At 34.2% G+C, this 20,288-nt stretch overlaps 3 protein-coding genes across 5 annotated transcripts; all 3 read left to right on the top strand.

The window, feature by feature from the left end:
• The first annotated feature begins 6 nt into the window (after window positions 1-6).
• On the top strand, window positions 7-3,660 carry LOC105129708 (uncharacterized). Its single transcript, XM_011031893.1, has 7 exons — window positions 7-129; window positions 835-892; window positions 1,182-1,262; window positions 1,384-1,419; window positions 1,562-1,801; window positions 1,887-2,028; window positions 2,744-3,660. The coding sequence occupies exons 1-7, from the start codon at window positions 35-37 to the stop codon at window positions 3,235-3,237; spliced, it is 1,146 nt and encodes a 381-aa protein (XP_011030195.1). The 5' UTR covers window positions 7-34; the 3' UTR covers window positions 3,238-3,660.
• Window positions 3,661-6,471: 2,811 nt separating this feature from the next.
• LOC105129680 (B3 domain-containing protein At5g42700-like) lies at window positions 6,472-9,439 on the top strand. Of its 3 annotated transcripts, XM_011031868.1 has the most exons (7): window positions 6,472-6,906; window positions 6,987-7,082; window positions 7,176-7,207; window positions 7,299-7,461; window positions 7,947-8,156; window positions 8,294-8,382; window positions 9,205-9,439. In XM_011031868.1, the coding sequence occupies exons 1-6, from the start codon at window positions 6,772-6,774 to the stop codon at window positions 8,339-8,341; spliced, it is 684 nt and encodes a 227-aa protein (XP_011030170.1). In that variant the 5' UTR covers window positions 6,472-6,771; the 3' UTR covers window positions 8,342-8,382; window positions 9,205-9,439. The 3 variants fall into 3 exon arrangements, with proteins under 3 accessions (XP_011030170.1, XP_011030179.1, XP_011030161.1); XM_011031877.1 differs by lacking the exon at window positions 9,205-9,439 and having other exon boundaries at window positions 6,473-6,906; window positions 7,950-8,156; window positions 8,294-8,564; XM_011031859.1 differs by lacking the exon at window positions 9,205-9,439 and having other exon boundaries at window positions 6,473-6,906; window positions 8,294-8,564.
• Window positions 9,440-13,473: 4,034 nt separating this feature from the next.
• Window positions 13,474-18,425, top strand: LOC105129698 (Protein phosphatase 2C family protein). The gene is made up of 10 exons (XM_011031885.1): window positions 13,474-13,703; window positions 13,856-14,173; window positions 14,299-14,470; window positions 15,386-15,539; window positions 15,619-15,682; window positions 16,029-16,136; window positions 16,765-16,890; window positions 17,048-17,283; window positions 17,507-17,709; window positions 17,802-18,425. The coding sequence occupies exons 2-10, from the start codon at window positions 13,973-13,975 to the stop codon at window positions 17,825-17,827; spliced, it is 1,290 nt and encodes a 429-aa protein (XP_011030187.1). The 5' UTR covers window positions 13,474-13,703; window positions 13,856-13,972; the 3' UTR covers window positions 17,828-18,425.
• The last annotated feature ends 1,863 nt before the right edge of the window (window positions 18,426-20,288 follow it).

The raw sequence follows: 20,288 nt of genomic DNA, 5'->3' as shown, positions 1-20,288 counted from the left end.
GGACAGAGAAGGGATAGTGGTGGTTTTCCCTTGGATGTCTAGTCAAGAAAGACACGTGAAAGCTTATGTTGCCCTTTATGGGTCTCTTGGTTGGAATTCCCTTGTCTGTCACTCCCAGTTCTTCAATATGTAAGTTTTTTTCCCCCTTTGAATCGGTTGTATTTTTTGTCTTGGTTAATGAATTGGTTTCTGGGATTGATTGGATTTGACTGGGTTTTCAAGATTCCGTTGTTTTGGGTTTGGTTGCTGGATATGCAGAAACAAGGGTTTGGGTTGAATTTTTTTCTTGATTGGTGCTTATGTGTTTTTGGATGATGCTTAATTGTAGTTTTTGATGAATTTTGCTGCGTTGTATGTTGAAGTATCAGGTTAAAAATGGAAAACAGCTTAGCTAGATAGGTGGAGTGGGAGATGAAGTGAGTCAAGTTTTTTGTCCTTTATGGGTCATAACGTCTCTGATAACGGAAGATAGCTTTATCTAAAAGTATTAGATGGGATCTGGTGGTTGAAGCAGGTGCAGATTTAAGCCTGTTTGATTTGTATACTAGGAATGGATAGATTCTTTCTCAAAGGAATCGAATTCACTGTGCACTTAACATGAATAGATGATAGGCATAATTTAGAAGTGCAGGCCTAGGTGACTAGGCTAGATTTTCAGTTTTTTCCTGAAACAGTTTCCATATCTTGTGCTGATTACTTCACGTGATAACTACACTTACTGTAAATGGGAATTATGTGCATTTCTCGCATTTACTTGCTAGTTTCATGACTGTGACATTGGTGATTGATTGTGTTTTATCAGTGGGTTGATTTCTGCATGTTACTCCTGCACAGGTTCTTTCCGGAGAGGGCTGAAACTTTAGCATTTGACATGCTCAACGGACTTCTTGAGGTCAGTGTTATTCTACTTAAAATCTTTCTCTGGTGCATTTATTTAATATACCTGTTAGATTTTATATGGCTATGATCTGGTGCCACTTCACCTGCCTCGCAGAATTTTGAATGAGATCTTGTGTTGCCTTTGTACTACACGTATCCTTTTGCTTGCCAAAGCATTTGATCATGGATTGAAAATATGGCACTCTTCCTGTGGACGAAACCACAACTTTTGTACTACTCTAGCTCAAAGTCTTGAGTTTAATTGTCTTGTAATTTGCTTGCTTCATTTTTTTTATATGTAGGAGCTAAAGAGAAGGCCATGCCCTATAGTCCTTGCATCCTTTTCTGGTGGTCCCAAAGCTTGCATGTACAAGGTTCTCCAGGTAAAGTACCTCATATGCCTTTGGGTAACTGTCAATGATGGATAATCTCGCCTCTGTTTGAGTAAGAAGCAACCCAGGCAGTTTGTGTGGATGAGTGAATTCGTTTTGTTTTCCACTGCAGATCATTGAGGGAAAGTGTGAAGTACAACTGAATCCGGTATGCCATTTTTCTGTACGAATTTGATTTCCTCTTTGTATATGTGGTCAAATCTACATGTTTCACTAATTATTTATGCACATCACGCTCATTTCTATTTCTGTCTTGTTTTTGTTCGTTTTTAACTTTTCTCCATCAATAGGATGACCATAAACTGGTCAGAGATTGTATCTCAGGCCATATCTATGATTCTAGTCCAGTGGATTTTACGAGTGATCTGGGGAGACGATTTGTTGTTCACCCAACTGTTCTCAAAATGTCTCATCCACCAAGAATGCTGTCTTGGATGGCAAATGGAATTAGTAGCAGTCTTGATGCTCTCTTCCTCAGCAGATTTGAATCACAGCGTGCTGAGTATTGGCAGACTCTCTACTCCTCTGTTGTAAGTACATAATAGCATGTTTCTATAAATATGCTGCGCTGCTGCTGTTTTCTCTCTATTTAAATTGAGCATCATTTCATCGCAGAGCATGGGGGGTCCATATCTAATTTTGTGCTCAGAGAATGACGATCTTGCTCCTTATCAAGTCATTTGCAATTTCGCTCAAAGACTAAAAGAACTTGGTGGTGACGTAAAGCTTGTGAAAATGAATGACTCTCCGCATGTAGGTCTGTTTCTAACTACGATTATTATGTTCAACCAGGACCATATTACATGCCATGCTACTGCTGAAACTATTATGGTGGTTTTCTCTGGATAGCACTCACATATTAAAACCAAAGGGGGTTGTGTCAATTGTTTTCTCTTGTTTTAGGCACCCATGCATTAGGATGCATAGTTTGGTCTCAAGCATTTGTTGCCCCGGAGGAGGAATTATTTAGTACACTGGGATTTGTACTCTTCTCTCTCACATAAAGGTTGGATCCATGAATAATTGTCATGGTGGGTCCTGTGTATATGTGGGTGGAGGGAGTCTCCGTAGCTTGATGCTCTGGGTTATGCCACTTGTATCTTTTCACCTGTGGTAAAAGTTTTGAAAACCCCTTCGATTCTCATTAAAGTCATTGTTGTGACTAACTGATTCCTTTGTCTAATTTTATATGCTACACAATCAACATAAAATTAATGTATATTCTGTTATTGGAGCAAGTGCTGTCTTTTTACAGAATTGCATAATTTAGTTAATTGAATGTGGCTACCAAGTAAAAGTTTACTATGTTAAAACTTGCCGTGTTAGTTTGATTGCCAATCTTTATTTACCATCTTGATACTTGAGGTTTGAAATCTCGATCACCAGCCTTTTAAGAGTTCTTAGATTGCTGCTTTGCTTCTCTTCTCTGTTGCACTAGCATATTCCAATTCTCTCCATATGAATTACTGTAGGACATTATCGATCTTATCCTGTTGACTACAACACTGCTGTGACTGAGCTCCTTGGTAAGGCAGCTGCAATTTATTCCCAAAGAATTCAACGACTTGAAGGAGAAAGGATGGGCTTCGAGGGGACACATGATGAGATATCTGAGCCAATCAGTGACCTGAGGAAAGCAGCTGTCAATCCACACCATAGTTTTCGGGGAGTTAGTATTGCACCAAGTGATCATTTCTTTATGCCAAGCTCAGTAGAGTACTATGAGGGTAGAGATGTTGGGTCCTTGCAAGATGAGCACAAGGAGAATTTGGTTCATTTGCGAACCCCTCCGACTATCAACCCGGATGGAGTTCTTGGTCAAATCCTTTTCGATGTCTGCATTCCCAAGAATGTTGAAGGTTGGGATTTAAGGTCATCAGCTTCCTTGAGCAGACACCCATTTAATCCCACCCGAAGGTATGCTCCATTTAATCCAATGAAATGCATACGCCGTTCAAGGCTGTAACAGCTCTCACTGACAACCTAGAGGCGAGATTGCTGGTGTGAATGTGCAAGATTCAAATTAGGTGTGAAGCCTTGGCTCTGAGGTTTCCAAAGAGGCAATGCTTTCTTCATCCTAAAAGAATAAACGTGGGAGCCAGGGGGTTTGAGCTTTGAGGTGTATTATCTGTAAACCTCCTTGTCTCCAGACGAAGTGTACAGTAAATTTATTTGCAACACTTACTTTGGAGTCTCCTGTGGAAACAAGTAGATTTTGTGAAATGTAAATCCACTAATTCCCGAAGCTAACGTTCCTAGTATCTTTCTGTGGTGGAGTTCCCCCCTTGCAAACTACCGAAAAAGAAAATAATAATAACAAGCTGAGTTGCTACTCCGGTTAAAGAGCTTAGGGCTATAACATACTGAGTAATGAATGCCTTCTGATGAACTAGGGTTTGCTGCCTTAAGCTGTTTCCATATCTTATAATAGAGTAGTTATATCACACTCGCAGGTTCATTACTAAAACACTTCTTCTAAGCATAATTATAATTGAGAAGTTTAAGGATTTGTTGCAGTTAAACTATATTTTGCCTAACTATAATTTTAAAAATGTTTGAATAATTAATGCACACCATAAATTTAATATTAATTATAAAAAAAAAACTATAATTTATAATCATAAAATCTACATTCTCAAATTATAAGCACAGTAACAATCACAATACCAATAGTATAATAAATCTATCACCACCCTTCATCCTTTTCCTCTTCCTTCTTGTGAAGTCAATGGAGAAGCAGAAGCCATATGAGCCGTCGTGACGCTAATCTGCCTAGTCCAGCTGGTTATTCATTTGAAGGGGAGATTAATCGTGCATGTGCTCAAGGATGTGAAGGAAACCGAGTGCGCTAAAACTAGACAAATGTCACGCTGAATGCTGTGGGCTGAGTTAATTTATTAATAGTATAAAAAAGATATTCATGTGATATTAATATTTAAAAAAAGGGGGAAATTTTAAGATTTTTATATTTAAAAAGGTTGCACATGTGGGTAGAAGAATGACTCCAAAAGCAAACAAAAATAAAAAAAAAGTATGAACCAAGAATTTCATGCATACTGTAATGCAATTAATTAAAAAATCATTTTAAAAAAAAGCTAGATTTAACAAAGATCAAGAAAACCATCCGAGTCGATTTTTATTATTTTCAAAACCATAAATTTTTTTTATAGAAAGCAAATAAATAAAAATAACAAAATACTGGTGGATAAAACTAAAATAAAATAAAATCAAACAAGCCTAAATAAATTTTTTAAATTCAAATTAATTTTTTAAATTTGAAACTCATTAAATTATAGACCCGAGCTAAACTAAAAATCTCAATAACTATTAGATTAAATGTTGAAGGATAAAATTAATAAATTTAATTTAATCCGAGCTAAACTAAAAATCTCAATAACTGTTAGATTAAATATTGAGGGATAAAATTAATAAATTTAATTTAATTTAAAAATTCATTTTAAAAATTCAACAAAGACCTAAAAAATACTTGAGAAAATCTTTTTTATTTCAAAAGGAAAGATAAATACCATATAAAGAGAATAAAAAAAATAATGGAGAATGAAATTGCAAAAAAAAAAAAGTTTAAAAAGAAAAAAAGACTCAAGCAAGTCTGAGTAACTTTATAAAGTTGGGTTAAATTCTCAACTCAAGTTTAACCTATAAGCTTAACATATGAAAAATTAAATGTTTAAAAATAAAATCAACTAATTTAATCTAACTCAAAAACAAAATTTTTTTAGAGAAACTAAATTTAATAAAGACTAAAAAAAACATGAAGCAACCTGTACTATTTTCAAAATGATAAAGCAACCATGTGGAAAATGAAGTAAAAAAATAAAAAAAGTTGGATGATGTGAAAAAAAAAGGGTGAAAAAACAAGAAAACCTATGTCAATTTTATAAATCGGAGCTAATCTTTTAAACTTGCAATTCATTAAATTCTAGATTCAGATTTGACTAAGAAGATAAATAACTGAATAATTAAATGTTGGAGAATAAAATAAAATAAAAAATCAATCTAAAAAAACATTGCAAGGTAAAAAAATATAATAATAAAAAAGGTATTAGATTTAATAAGAAAAAACTCAAAAATGATGAAAAAACAAACACAAAAATGCATCTAAAATAAAATAAATAAAGATATTAGATTTGATAAGAAAAAACTCAAAAATGATGAAAAAGCAAAAACAAAAATGCATCTAAAATAAAATAAATATAATCAAAAAAATATAAATCAAATCTAATAGATAAAATATATACTAGGGATGAAATTTTAAAAATCCTTGAACTCATAAATTATTCTAAATTAACAAAATTATAATAAAGAGAATAGAGATAAAATTGAAATAATACTTAATTTTAAAAATTATTCTAAATAAAAAAACTACAATAAAGAAATAAGAAAGAAATCTTTAGGACAAAAAATCTTAAAGGCTGATTTGAATTTTGTTAAAGCTAGTTTAAAAATCAAGTAAGAGAAAGGGGGAAAAAAAGAAAATTAAAAGGTTACATGCGTTACTCTAGAAGCAATTATGCAACGCACACCGCTTGTCCATGAAGGGAATGTTGAGACAATTCGGTCGAAAAGCAATTATGCCACGCACACCGCTTGTCCATGAAGAGAATGTTGAGACAATTCGGTCGCCACCTTATAAGTAAGGTTTTGGCTACTAAATAACATCGCATATGTTGTTTGAATTCACTAGATATTGTTAACTTACTTTTAAACTTTTTATTTATTTATAAAATTATTTTATTGTCTCAAATAATATTCAATAACTATCAAATAAATAAATATAAAAAAATAACTATTAAATAACTAAATATAAAAGACAAAGGAACACCTTCATTAAAGGTCTTTATTTTACATTTCAAGAGCGATGATGTAATTTAATTATTTAAAAACTAAAAATCTCTTAAGCCAAAGCTTAATGTTTTTTTTTTGTCAACAATAATAATATAATTACACGGTATAATAAAAATATAAAAATATTCTGTAATTATGTTTTTTTTAATAATTAATGGGTTTGATAAAAAAAGACCATCATGCCCTAAAACAGAACCAACTAATTTTGCCACTAAAGAACAAAATTATAATTTCACCGTGGAATTTGCACAATTATTTTACCTTTTGTTACAATGTACTAAAGCAAGCACTTTATCTCTGCTTGTAATTATTCGCATAAATACCGAAGCAAAATTGCAAGATAAACTGCTTGCAAGGGTGCCCAAAGAGTTTGTGGCAGCACGGTTTTTCAAGTCCAGAAACTGGATTCTACCTGTAAACTAGCAGGCTCCCCGGCACTGACACTATCATTACTCATAATGGGTGGGAACTCAACGGTCGACTTCTCTTGCCCTAATTGACACAGTACAGGAGTCCCCCAATTTCAAATTTCTCTTTTTCCTCTCTCCCTCCCTCTCACACACACTGCTCCCCAGACTTCAAGAAGGGAGGGCTAAAATCCTAGCAATCGAAACCTTTTGATTCTGCAGTAAAAATGGTAGCAAATATATCAGCATATGAAGAAAGTCGCCGAAAGAGAATGGAAGAGAACAAGAAAAGAATGGAAGCCCTCAATCTCCCCAAGCTTTGTCAAGCTCTTAAAATTCCCAACCGTACCAAATCCTCTCCGGTTGTTAATTACTCTACTCTATAACTCCCTCTCCCTTTATATGTGTGATGATGCTCATTCTATTTTTGTCTGATTAACAGATGAAACGCTCAAAACCTCGAGTAGTCGAGAAACAAGTGGTTGTGGTTAGGAGGTCCAATCGTGTCGCGAACAAGCCTGCTCCTTTCTTTGAAGAAGTAAGTCGTTAATTTCATTTGGGCTTATGAAATTTTGGGATTTTGTTTATTTTTGCTAGATGTTGTGTATAATGGGTTTTTTTTTTCTCACAGGCTGTTCTCGATCGAGTGGTGAAACCAAGAAGGTATTTTGATTCAAATTTCTTAAACCAATTATAGCTCTCTGCGTTGAAACATATAAAGCTAATATTTTAGTGTGATACTGATGTTGCTCAGGATTTCCAAGGTAACAGATTTTTCAAACCTGGTGTTTGCTACTGATGAAGCCAGGGCAAAGGCTATCGAGAAAGCAGAAAAGTTACAATCTGATTTAGGATCTGACTATCCGACCTTTATAAAATCAATGTTTCAATCCCATGTTACTGGTGGATTTCGGCTGGTGAGATAAATCTATCATCTCCCAACCTATGTTTCAATCTCTTTTCCTTTCTATATGGATGGACTGTGTTGTCAATTTTTTAGATTCGCACTGTTTTTTAATCCTACAATTTCTCATGTCCAGTCAAGGGAAAGTAACATTAAAACTAAATGCACGAGCCACATGATTTTCTGTAAGATAACTGTAGACAGACAATCTAAAAAGCTTCTCAAGTTTGCAAGCCACGTCCATGGATGGACTAATTCACTCTGTGCGTGTGCACACATGTCCTTCTTTTCCCACTTGTTTTATGTTAATTTTTTTAGCCACTAATATGTATCTAATTATCTGTTAGCTTTAAAAAAACTTGCTTTCTGTGTAAAACCTGGCTTCAGATGTACTGTACTTCGTTCTAATTCCACTGCATTTTGGCGTGCAAAACATCATATAAGTTTATTTAACTGTGGATGGCAATGATATAGATCATGAGGGAAATTTTGGTACAGGGTGGTCTTCCAGTCGACTTCTGCAGAAGGAACTTTCCAAGGCGAGGCGATTTCATCACTTTGATAGATGAAGATGCAGTTGAGTATCGAGTTACATATTTAGCACGAGAGAATGTACTAGGTGGTGGATGGAAAGGGTTTGCCGTTGCTCATGGACTGCTAGATGGAGATGCTGTGGTTTTTCAGTTAATCAAGCCTACAACATGCAAGGTGGTTGTTAATATGCATCAATGTTATTGACTCCACCTCAAAAATTGCAAATCAGTTTGCTTATTCTCATTTTTCATTTTTACCTTGCAACTTGAGTTCCATTGATACTTGATACACAGTTCCTATCTTTTTGCCAGGTATATATCATAAGGGTGAATGGTTCGGAACAGGGCAATAGTCTTTGAGTTTTCTTAATGTGGTATCGGATGCAGCCAAATTAATTTAGGTAACTGTCTTGGAATGCATGTCAAAATTATATTTCTTTACAGTTGCTCCACTTTATTTTTGTTCATCAAGCATGTGACAATGGATGCCAAATAATTGGCCACTTGTTTAGACGAAATCTTGATGAGGATTTATATATTTCTCTTATAATAGTACTGAAGGCTTAGAGTAGAGAATTTGCAAGATAGAGAAAGGACATAAACAAAAGAGAGAGAAACGTGTTTGGTTTAAGAGTTAGAGACATGAACATAAAGTAAATGTTTTTAATGATAGCTTTGGAATGAATTTCTATGTTTTCAGAATAAGAAATACAAAGAGACGTGTCTCCTTTTTCTCCATTATCTTCATCTCGAGATAGCACCCAAACACTACACTGAATCAATCATAAAATTACATGATCTGTTTTTCACGGAGGCTGTGGATTTTTCCTTGTACTCTTGCTACTTATGAATTCGGTTACTGTTTTATGAATCAGTTACATCAACTTGCACTCTTTTGACATTAATGTGGCTGGCACATGGTCCACAATAAATATGATAGTGAAAAGGCAGTCAATTGCTTATTCCTAATTTCTTTTCTAAGTGATGTACTTATCCAAAGAAAATGCATGCAATACAGCTAGCTTTACAAGATATTGTGTCCTTGTCCTGCACAAGTCAAATTTAGACAATTTGATATCTTCAGTGTATTTGAGAGATCCGCAATGATGACGAAATATTGACAACTAAAAGAGTAAATGCATAAAAATATGTCACTTATCAGATTGCAATCTTTGAACTTTCGCAAACATATTTTACGTTCTTTTAATTTCTTTTGGTTGCAGGTAAAACAGCTTGTGGTAGATTGCCCCTAGCAGGTTGCAGGAATTTGGTCCTTGTCCTCTTGAAAGGAAAGTAATTTCTTTGTTTATAAAAAACCACTGACATGAAAATCTCGGGGTCTGTCATTTTGTAGTCTTGACCTGTTGGCTGATCTATCAAACAATTAGTAGTATTTGATTACTTAATCGTTATTTTCAGTTCTCTGCCGCTGCTTTTATTTCTTTTCTTTTTCTTTGATGATGAGTAACTTGAATCCATACCTTCTGAGTGCATGTTAGAGCAGCTCAGCATGAATACCACTTGAATATTCGAGGCCCGCTGACCCAGCAAATAGATTTTTTTTTTTTTTTGATTTACATGGGTGTCTGGGCCAGCTTGCGCGCACCACGACTAATCCCCACGGCCCACTGAATACCCTGCAAACCTAGTAGGCATGTAAGGCACCGCAGGGGTGACAGGCGTGTACGCCAGGACTCGAACCCAGGTGCAGTGGAAGGAGACAAGCCCCTTCCACCGCTAGGCCAAGCTCTGGATAGGTGAAGTGAGTGTTTCGAACCAAATAGTCTCGAGAAATTTTGATCCCATCCCTACAACTAACGGGACACCTTTTTGGGTTTTACCCTTAGTTATTAAACCTGAAACTGATTCGGATAAAATAAAAAAGCAGCAAAAGTTAAAAAAACAAAAAAACTGAGTAGAGATTTTTTTTTAATGTGTTTTTTTTCTAGCTGTAGATATGTTTTTTTTTTAATTTTTAGTTGGTTATTAATTTTTTTTAAAGTTTACTATATAAATACTAAAAGAATATTTTATTTTTTTAATATGAGATTTGAACCCCTTTAAATATATATTCTATATCATAAGAAAAAAAAGTTATTTTTTCAATATAGTATTTAAAGCCTGTTGATATATATATTTTAGATAATATAATATTTTTTTAATATAAAATAAAAAAAATTGAAATAATTTTTAAAATTTTATTATTTATAATATATATCATTTATATTTATATAAAATATTTTTAAAATTTTTATACGAAATATTAAAATTTTAATTTTTTAAATTTTTTAAAATTACTTCGAGTTAATTTATACAACTTGCAGCTCTAGTGGAAGTTTAAAGAGCATGGTTTCACTAATCTTTTGCACCTCATTCCTTTCATGATTTTGGTAGTCAGTTCAGACCATGGAAAATATATGTGAATTAATTCCATCTTAGGGCATGACATGTCTACTTTTTCCCCGTCGACGGAGACATTTTGTCAGTTCACTTGGCAGTTGGAAGGGTGCTGCAACTATTCACAAGGGGTTTACAATGACCTGGCCTTACCCCTTAGAGGCACTAGTCAGGTGACGAAGGTGCCTGGAAGCTGCTGCTATGAGGCAAACACCTCAGGATCCCCATGTGTCCAAGTGTGTTGCAAACTCAAGTATGGGAGATTTGATGGTGCAAATAATTGCTGCCAGGGTTTCCAAACAGCGGCACCACAGCTTTCCTGGAGTAGAAAAGGTCTTGTCAGAAACCATAAACCATCACAAATATTGTATTTGATATGTGTGGTGCATTGACTCCACTATCATGGCTGATGAGCTGTAATGGGTATGAACTATGAACCATGTAGTTGTCGACAGGAACACTGCTTGGCAAGCTGGACCCCCCTGTCCAGCTACCATTCTTGCTCTGCAGAAGAAATTGAACGTGCTTTTACTCAGCTTGTCAACACCGAAATTTGAGGAGCAAAGAAAATGCGTGTTCTGCACTATCTCATTTTATTATCTAAAGCTGCGCGATAATGTTATAGCTATTAAAATCACCTCGGGCTAGTTTGATGGGTGACTTGTAAAGTATATTAATTTGGTTCAATCTGAATGACTTAACAAGTTAACTTATGATGCAATAAACTTGGTTCAGTCAACTTCAAGAATTTAACAAAAAAAAATCTTAATAATATTATTTTGAATAAAATAATTAACTTGTATTAACTTAATGATTTATAAATTGACCTAATTATCCAATAAACTTGAATTAGATTATAAATCAGATCCAATAAACTATAGGTCATCAACTGTGCCGTCCAATATACACTGTTTTTAGTAGTTTATTAAGAATCTAAGGTTAAAACGATGATTTATGTCAAAAAAAAATAGTTCTTTATGTTTTTTATATGAGAAATAATTTGAAACATATTAAAATACAATGCTAAATAAACATTTTGTTTGGTCGTGCGACCAATGCGCCATATTACCAAGTGGTCGCTAAGCTCCCTCAATGTTTTGTTGCTAGAGGCTATTTATTTTGGTATTTGAAATTATGTTCGAGAGTATTTTAAAAATGTATTTTGTTTTAAAAATATTAAATTAATATATTTTAGTGATTTATAATTTCTACATTCTGATGTAAAAAATAAAAAAATATTTTAATATATATTTTTTAAAGAACATTTAAGAAAATCTAACACCACCATGCGAAAACACACATTAATAGTTGAATTTATGTTTTGAAGCGGATTGCTTGATCACAGGAAAAAAAGATAGAGAAAAACTGGCGCCGAGAATTCCGGGGTCTCCGAATGGAAGTCAAAGGGTTAGGTTGCAAAGACAGAAAAACGAGGCTGCCCAGTCTCGTGGGTCCATTGGCTCCACGTCCACACCAGTGGAGGGAGACCTCTCCCAGCTACGTGACACCAACAATGTCATTGTCCTTTATTTTTAAAAAGAATATAATAAGTTTTAAGACATGCTGAATTAGTCAAGATATGTACGTAAATTTATTTGCACATTCATTTTAATAAAAAATACATAACAAGCACTCACAAAATAATTAATTAACATCTTCTTTAAAAAGTCTAAGCAATAAATAATTTTGTTTCCACATTTTTGTCATTTCGTTTCAAATTGAAGAACACATTAAATTCAATGAAGATAAAAAGAAAAGCTTATGCGTTAATTATATTATTTTTTAAAATATAATTTTGAATAGATTTAATGTATTCAGAAGAATTAAATTATTCTTTAATTGTAATGTTCAAATTTGAAAATCAAGAAATAAAATATGTTCTTTAAATATAAAAAAAAACCCTTTAAAGGAACATATAAATTTACTGGTTGTTAATTAATCCCAGAAAGTAAAAAGTAATTCAAAGGAATTTTCAATGTAAAAAAAAATGTTACTTGATGGCTCGTTAATTAATGGGAAATAAATAAATACTATAATGTCCTACTGGCAGTCAAGCATTTCTTGATTTTGTGTATTTTTTCTCTTTATTTTCTTGACGGGGTCCATTTTGCGTTTTTTCCCCCCCTAACCAGCTTACAGATATAGAAATACGAACCAATCAACATCACTCGAAGCAACTTTGTCCTCGTATATATTGGCTTGATCTTGATGCAGGATGGATGCTCCGGGGAGTAGTGTTAATTATTTTTTAAAATATTTTTATTTAAAAATATATTAAAATAATATTTTTTATTTTTTACAAATCATTAATATACTAAAACAGAACAAAAAAATAAAAAAATATTTTAAATGAAAAAACATTTCAAGTTTTGATGAAAAGAAGATTGAATTGCTCAACCAAACTATTGGAAATTAAAAGTTTGTTTGGTATAATAATCTTGATGATAGTTTTTACAAACGTAATTTGAAAAGATAAATTTTAAAAAATACAAATTATAGTTTTTTATAATTATAATCTATAAAAAGTTTTAAATGATATATATATATATAAACTATGATAGTATATTGATAAACTAAATACCTTATCACACTACCAAATTAACCTTAAGATGAGTTTATTAGAGATAAAAGAAACATGTTTATTACTATTTTTGTTTTAAAATAAATTTATTTTATATTTATATTTTTAGCTCTTTAATAAAATATTTTTTATCTTTTATTTTTATTATGGGACATTAAAATTATGCTCCGTTAATATCAAGTGACATAAATAACGAAGACATTACGGTGAAAACTTGTTTGATAAAAAAAAAACACAGATAAATATATAAAAAAATCTATTTATATGTGTTTTTAAAATAATAAATAAATAAATAATAAAAATATGTATTATATTTTCTCTTCCAAAACAGTAACAAAAACTAACTAAACCTAATAAATAACTAAATTAATTAACATCAACATAACGAGACCCCACCTTATTTGTCCCATAGAGGGCAATCTTTACTCTATCAGTACGAATCCAACGGTCTTGATAGCGTCCACAAGCGCAAAGGTAGTGCTTCTGAATCACAAGCCGCACGAAAAACGGCTTTCTTTGTTGCGCCGAGCGGACCGATTGGCGATATTTGCCACGTCGGCAGAGAAAACAAAGCTCCTTTTGCGCGATGCTATATTGTTAATGAAACGATCTCTCTCTCTCTCCCTCCTTTCAAACAATGGAATTTTTGCAGGTTGCTGGGATCCGCAAATCTCGATCACTGAAACGCCAACAGCAAAAACGACAATTTCGCTCTCATTCTCGCCGCTAGAAAGTTCTTTCCTTGTAAATTTTCTCCTCCTTCCTCTTCTCCAATTTTTTATGTTAGTTTTTCTTGATTTAATAATAATTTTAATATCAATTTTTATTTTTTGTTGTTGTTATTATTATTATTATTTTGATCCGATGTTTAATGACTAAACCTAAGTTTGTAACAGAGTTATATGAAGAAATGAAGAATTAGAGATTCCGGCGGCGGTGGTGATTATTGCCGTTTGCGGTGGTGGTGATAGGGAAATTTAGCTTTGAGTGGGAGAATATAAAATATAATAAGAATGATGGCTGCTGCGAGGGAGCATCAAACGGTGCCGCTGTCGGTGCTGTTAAAGCGAGAATTGGCGAACGAGAGAGTAGAGAAGCCGGAGATTTTATACGGTCAGGCTAGTCAGAGCAAGAAAGGGGAGGATTTTACCTTGTTAAAAACTGAATGCCAGAGAATCGTCGGTGACGGGATCACTACTTATTCTGTTTTCGGGGTAACGTCTTTGAATTTTAATGCTAATTAACAGATTATTGATCAGTTGAAGTCAAAATGGCTTAGATGATTGGTGTTTTGATTAGTTTCGATAGGTTTCTTGTTAATATAAACCTTGTTTTGCAGTTATTTGATGGACATAACGGGTCTGCAGCAGCAATATACACTAAGGAGAATCTGCTCAATAACATTATAGCCGCCATGCCTCCGGATCTCAACAGAGATGAATGGGTAGCAGCATTGCCAAGAGCTTTAGTTGCAGGGTTCGTCAAAACTGATAAAGATTTTCAAGAGAGAGGTATGGGTATTTTTCTTAAAAAAAGTAGAATTTTGTTTGAAATTGAAGGAGATTAATGTTATCGCGGTGTATAAACTCAAAGACCTTTACTCACAGCTTATGATCTGAAGACCTTATTGAATTGGTCAGCATCCCCTTCAGCGTTTCCACTATTGTTCTGAAAAATGTTTACACCCTCACGTAAATTGCATCTTTGTTATTAATGGAGAGTGTACCTAACTCTTGTTGGGCACACTAATTTCCATTCATTTATTTAGTTTTAAGAGATTCAGAAATGGGGACGTTGTATCGATAGAAAGTACAAGGTACCATGATTTCCACACAATTCGCATATTCCCAAGAAATGTCTTGATGCCTCCAGGCTCACGAAGCATTTTACTTATTCATCATAACATCGCGCATCTACTAATGATAAATACATTTACCGACTACAGTTAATGACTCATCGGGGTATTTCAAGGTGCTTCTGTTTCTTTACATGGAGGGCATAAAGTGATGTTTGTTTCACATAAATTAGAAAATGGTTGATTTAACTGGATGTTTTACGAGACAACATTTTTTTTTAAAAATAATTGTTTAGACTTCTGTAATCGCTTCATGCATGGAATAAGTTCATGTTATTGATTTTGTTTTTTCTCACTCATTTGATTTGCAGGACCTAAGGTGCCAACCTGAATATGATTGATAAACATAATTTTACCCTGTCCCTATAGTTTACTACATGGACCGATCGACATGCATCTTTTGTCTTGGCCATACCATCCTGCATGGTTTAGCTGCACTACTTTTAGTGATTGGTTATATGTATTTGGTCATATCTTATCAGAAATTTATACCATTATTAAGTTCTGTGCTGTGAGCTTTATATGTGAATAATGTTTAGTGTTCACAATTTTGGTGTTTTTGACTTTTCAGCTCGAACATCAGGAACAACTGTCACCTTTGCAATAATAGAAGGATTGTTCATAACTGTGGCATCTGTTGGTGATTCCCGTTGCATTCTTGAATCTGCTGAAGGTGATATCTATTACTTGTCAGCAGATCATAGACTCGAGTGCAATGAAGAGGAGTAAGTCTGATATATAGTGTCTCTATACCCATTTAACAGATCCTATTAATACCAAGGCCTTAAATTTTTAATTTAACAGGAGGGAGCGCATTACTGCAAGTGGGGGTGAGGTGGGACGGCTAAATACTGGTGGTGGTGCTGAGGTACTTAACCTGTTTTACATTTTTGTTCTTTCCAAATATCAAATTCTGTCCTTTTCATCAACTTCTCTGTTTTGGTGAAACCTAATACACTCAATGATATTCACCTTCAAGTTCATTGGTCTAAATTAGGACAGCTACCAGAACATGAAAATAAGCCATTATTTAGCTTACGAATTTTTAAGTTTTCATAAATAGAATTGTAAACAATGACAAAGTTTGTGGAATAAATGGCTTGTATGATATTTGGAATGTTATCTTCTTATGATTGTATTCAATGGAAATTGTATTGAACTTTTATTTATGGATTGAAGTAGATTATATAACTTGGGTGGTAGTTGTATTTCAGATTGGCCCTTTGAGATGTTGGCCTGGTGGCTTATGTCTTTCGCGATCTATCGGGGATGTGGATGTTGGCGAGTACATTGTTCCTGTTCCTTATGTGAAGCAAATTAAGGTTTGTTCTTGAGATGTAATATGTCCATTTTGATGGTATGTATTGATAGTTTTATTTGTATTGCTCGCATCCCACTGTGGGCTTTGAGTACTGTTGGTGAACTCCATGCTTGTCCCATACACTACCTTCTGTTTCTCATATTCTTTAACACTGTTTATCCGTTAATCTGATGAGTTTTATTTCTGAAATGAGTATACAGCGCTGATTTAATTGATAATTTGCTGTGAAATGGATACTGATTATAATCTCAATGTTTGTTTTATTATGGTTCTTTCAAAACAAGTGGTGTTTATTATCTTTTATGCCACTTTATTCATGGTTCACACATCTTACATTTTATTTTGGGGGTCATAGTTCATCTTTTTGAGTCATGATTATTTTTCTCAACATAGCTTCCCCCTTGATTCCCCCAGAGAACAAAGGTTATATGGACTGAGGTCATTTTGTAAACATCTTCCAAAATTATGTGGTCTGCTTGTAGCTTCTTGTGACATGATTTGTTGATTTGAACTTAGTAACATTACCTCATTCTGCATGCTTTGCACATCGCTTGATTCATACTGAAATACAGTGTGCTGTTATTCGCTTCTTTTTTCTTTAAAGAGCTTCAAATTTTTGTGATTTGTAGTTGTCTACTGCGGGTGGTAGGCTTGTTATCTCAAGTGATGGTGTCTGGGATGCTTTATCTGCGGAAGCGGCTCTTGATTGTTGCCGTGGGATGGCAGCAGAAACTGCAGCTGCACAAATTGTCAAGGTGTAGTGTTATGTGGTTTTTTTTTTTTTTTTAATATGGAAACACCACCTGAAATTGTCCCCGGTTTAATATCCTATGGCTTCTCTACAATGTCACATTATGTGACACCATCCATGATAACCTGTACTTGGTCTTACTCTCTGCATTCCATTTGCAGGAAGCAGTGCAGGTGAAAGGACTTCGAGATGATACAACCTGCATTGTGATTGATATAGTACCACCAGAGAAACCAGCTGCCCCTTTGCCACAACCAAAAAAGCTTGGAAGAGGAGTGTTTAAGTCCATGTTTCGCAGAAAGTCCTCTGAATCTTCTTCTCAAATTGATAAAGAATATCTAGAACCAGATGTGGTTGAAGAACTATACGAGGAAGGATCAGCTATGCTTTCTGAGAGGTTTGTGCAGTGAAGATCATCATTGTTGGCTAATATTTGATAGTTTGATCTCCTTATTGGGAATTGATTACAGATTTGTCCTCTGTGTGCTCCTGGTTGCCTTTTCCCTCTCTGTGACTGTGTTTGACACCATCTGTTATGGGTGGTTTGGCTTCCTGTCTTTGAGGAACAGTCACACTGGTTTTTAGTGTTTTGACACAATGCATGTTTGTCTGTACTGCAGGTTAGATACGAAGTACCCGCTTTGCAACATGTTTAAGCTGTTCATGTGTGCAGTCTGTCAAGTAGAGATAAAACCCGACGAGGGTATTTCAGTACATGCTGGTTCATCTGATTTTGGAAAATTGCGTCCTTGGGATGGCCCTTTCCTTTGCTTAAGTTGCCAAGAGAAGAAAGAAGCAATGGAAGGGAAAAGACCATCAGGAGGTACAAAACAACTCTCTATGGTTTTATCTCTCTCTCCCTCCCAACTGTCATGTTGACTGATTGTGTATTTTCATTTGTGTTCAATTTTACAGATAGGCATAGCAGTGATAGTGACTAGCCATACATCCTTGATTGTATTTGCTTTTGGCAAGCACTAACAATTGTTTCAGAGATCAAGACAACTTGAAAGAATTTCCTCACAATATTTTGCTCGCTCAAACTTCTCATGGGTGTCTTGAGCATTTTGACTTGTTTGTGTTATACTTAACGGATGCATTTGGCTCTACCCCAATTGCTTCTGAGCTCGAAGTTCGAAGATCAAATTAGAGCTGTTTGCTTTTATGAATCTGTTTCTGACCTCAAAATAACAGTTGTGCTCGCATACCAGCTTAAAGATCTCCCAAAGGCTTTGATAAACTTGTTGGTACCTGATACATGGCATCCTTTTCAAGATCATTTGTTTTTCTGTCTGAATCTGTTCCTTTGTGGTTCGTAGAGCTAACATCAAATGACAGTGTCCTTATGTAATATTATTGTTGTTATATAGAAAATTTGACGAGGTACTTGAGACAGATCCATTCCAGGTCAGGTAGAAGCTTGTGTGATTGGCTTGCTAGATGAATTTGTTCATGTAACATTAAACTGAACCTTCCTCGGTCAAGTAAGAAGATTAACTTTTAGAAATAGAAAACCAGCAATTAATTTATTTTCTTCAACAATTGTCTCTATTCTCCCAATCAGAGTCCACTTTTCGTCGGTGCTGTGTGACCATGGAGACCGTATAACTTTATTTTCTCAGTTTTGCAACTTAGCCCTACTGGCGAAGGCCCTCGAATTGTTGAATGTATCCTATGAATCATGTGCTAGCACCAAGCTTCTTCGAATTCTCGTTCTATGTTGCCATTCCCTCTGTTTAAAGCTTGCTTTGGTTTGATGGGGGTAGCGCTCCACATCGTGGCTGTGGTGCTTGGAGTACTCATAAAGGGGACCATCTTTCAGCGGGACAACATGTGGACACTCTCTTGGCTGGAGGTTTGTGAGGTGAGTCAAATAACATGTGAACTCTCTGTTTCACCAATTAGGACATCTCTGTATTCTTCTCTTTGTTTCATCCTCCGATGAAGCATATCCCAAGACATAGCTGTCAAGAATTTCATCTCAAACGAACAATGATCTTCAAGAGTGAGGAATCCAAGTCTGCTCGGGGAAGATTTTCATCGGCTCAAGAGGCCTGGTGGGTGTGGTGGTGAGGCCTTCTTATGTAATTTTTATATTTTAAAAGCATTTTAAAAAAGAATTAATTTTTTTTATTTTTTATTAATTTTAAATTAATATATTTTTAGTGTTTTTAACTTAGTTTGATATATAAATACCAAAATAATTTTTAAAAATAAAAAAATTATTAATATATATTTTAATATAAAAAATTATTTACAAAACAATTGCAACCGCAGCGTAAAAGAAGCAATGTCATACCATCTTTCTATTCTAATTTGTGGGACCGTGAAGCGAAAAAGCAGTGATTTGTGTCCCTTTGCCCGCACGAAAAAGGAAGAAGAAAAAAAAATCGAAACGACTTTAGGAATCAAATAAATTTCACTGGTCTTATTGGGCTATTACCTCCATCATTCAGAATAACTTACCACGTGTGTGTGTGTGCATGTGTGCTTGAAAGACAGAGTTTTTGTCTGGTCATTGCTTTTCCCATGACTGCTTCTTTCTACTGAAAGAGAGAATAAGATATTGAGTGGCCAAAGGCAAAAGCAAGAAATAGAAAAGGTTTTTTCTGCACCGAAGGATCTTATGGAGTTTGAGTGTGAAATCTTTGTTTTATACAATGTCATGTTTTCTTCCTTTTCCTCTCATAACACACTCTCTCTCTCTCTCTCACCCACATTTATATATAGAATATGATTTCGAGTGGTTAAGTGTTGAAGATGAGTCAGTCCACCAAAATAATGCCTGCATGATTGAGATGTCGACCTTAACTAAACGAACAAAATTCTCCTTCTGGATTTGGACCACCTTGTACACGGGTGTGTGGGGTCTATCTTCATACCTAACTGTGAACCTTTTATGTTTGTCTTTGAAAATCTTTACCATTCTTTCATTTTATCACGGTCCGATAAATCTAAAGTTAGTGTCACTAATCACATGATTATCAAAAAGTTATTAAATCCGGCACGTATCAAAACATTATTATTTTATTTTATTTTAAACAGCTAAATAAAATTGTTTTATAAATTTTTATAGAACAATTCAAACTGATCTTTGATTAAGTTGATCATATCGCATTCAAGTTGAATTTTATACACTTAGCTTGGATCAAAATAAAATTATTTTATAATTTTTATAAAAAGATTCAAACTAAATTTTGATTAAGTTGATTATATTAAATTCAAGTTGAATTTTTCACCTTTGACCTGGATTGATTAGTCCTATCAAAATACATTTAATAAATATAACTTATCTATAAAAAGCTTCTGAATCTTTTTGTTCTACGTCTTTGATCGGTGATGATGATTAATTATATAAATCCCAACATTTGGTTTGCGTGAGGTGATACGGTTGAAAGTTCA

The sequence above is a fragment of the Populus euphratica genome, unplaced genomic scaffold (genome assembly GCF_000495115.2).
Source record: "Populus euphratica unplaced genomic scaffold, PopEup_1.0 scaffold2.1, whole genome shotgun sequence".
Taxonomy (NCBI): Eukaryota; Viridiplantae; Streptophyta; class Magnoliopsida; order Malpighiales; family Salicaceae; genus Populus; species Populus euphratica.
This window is presented reverse-complemented; position numbering and strand designations above follow the sequence as displayed.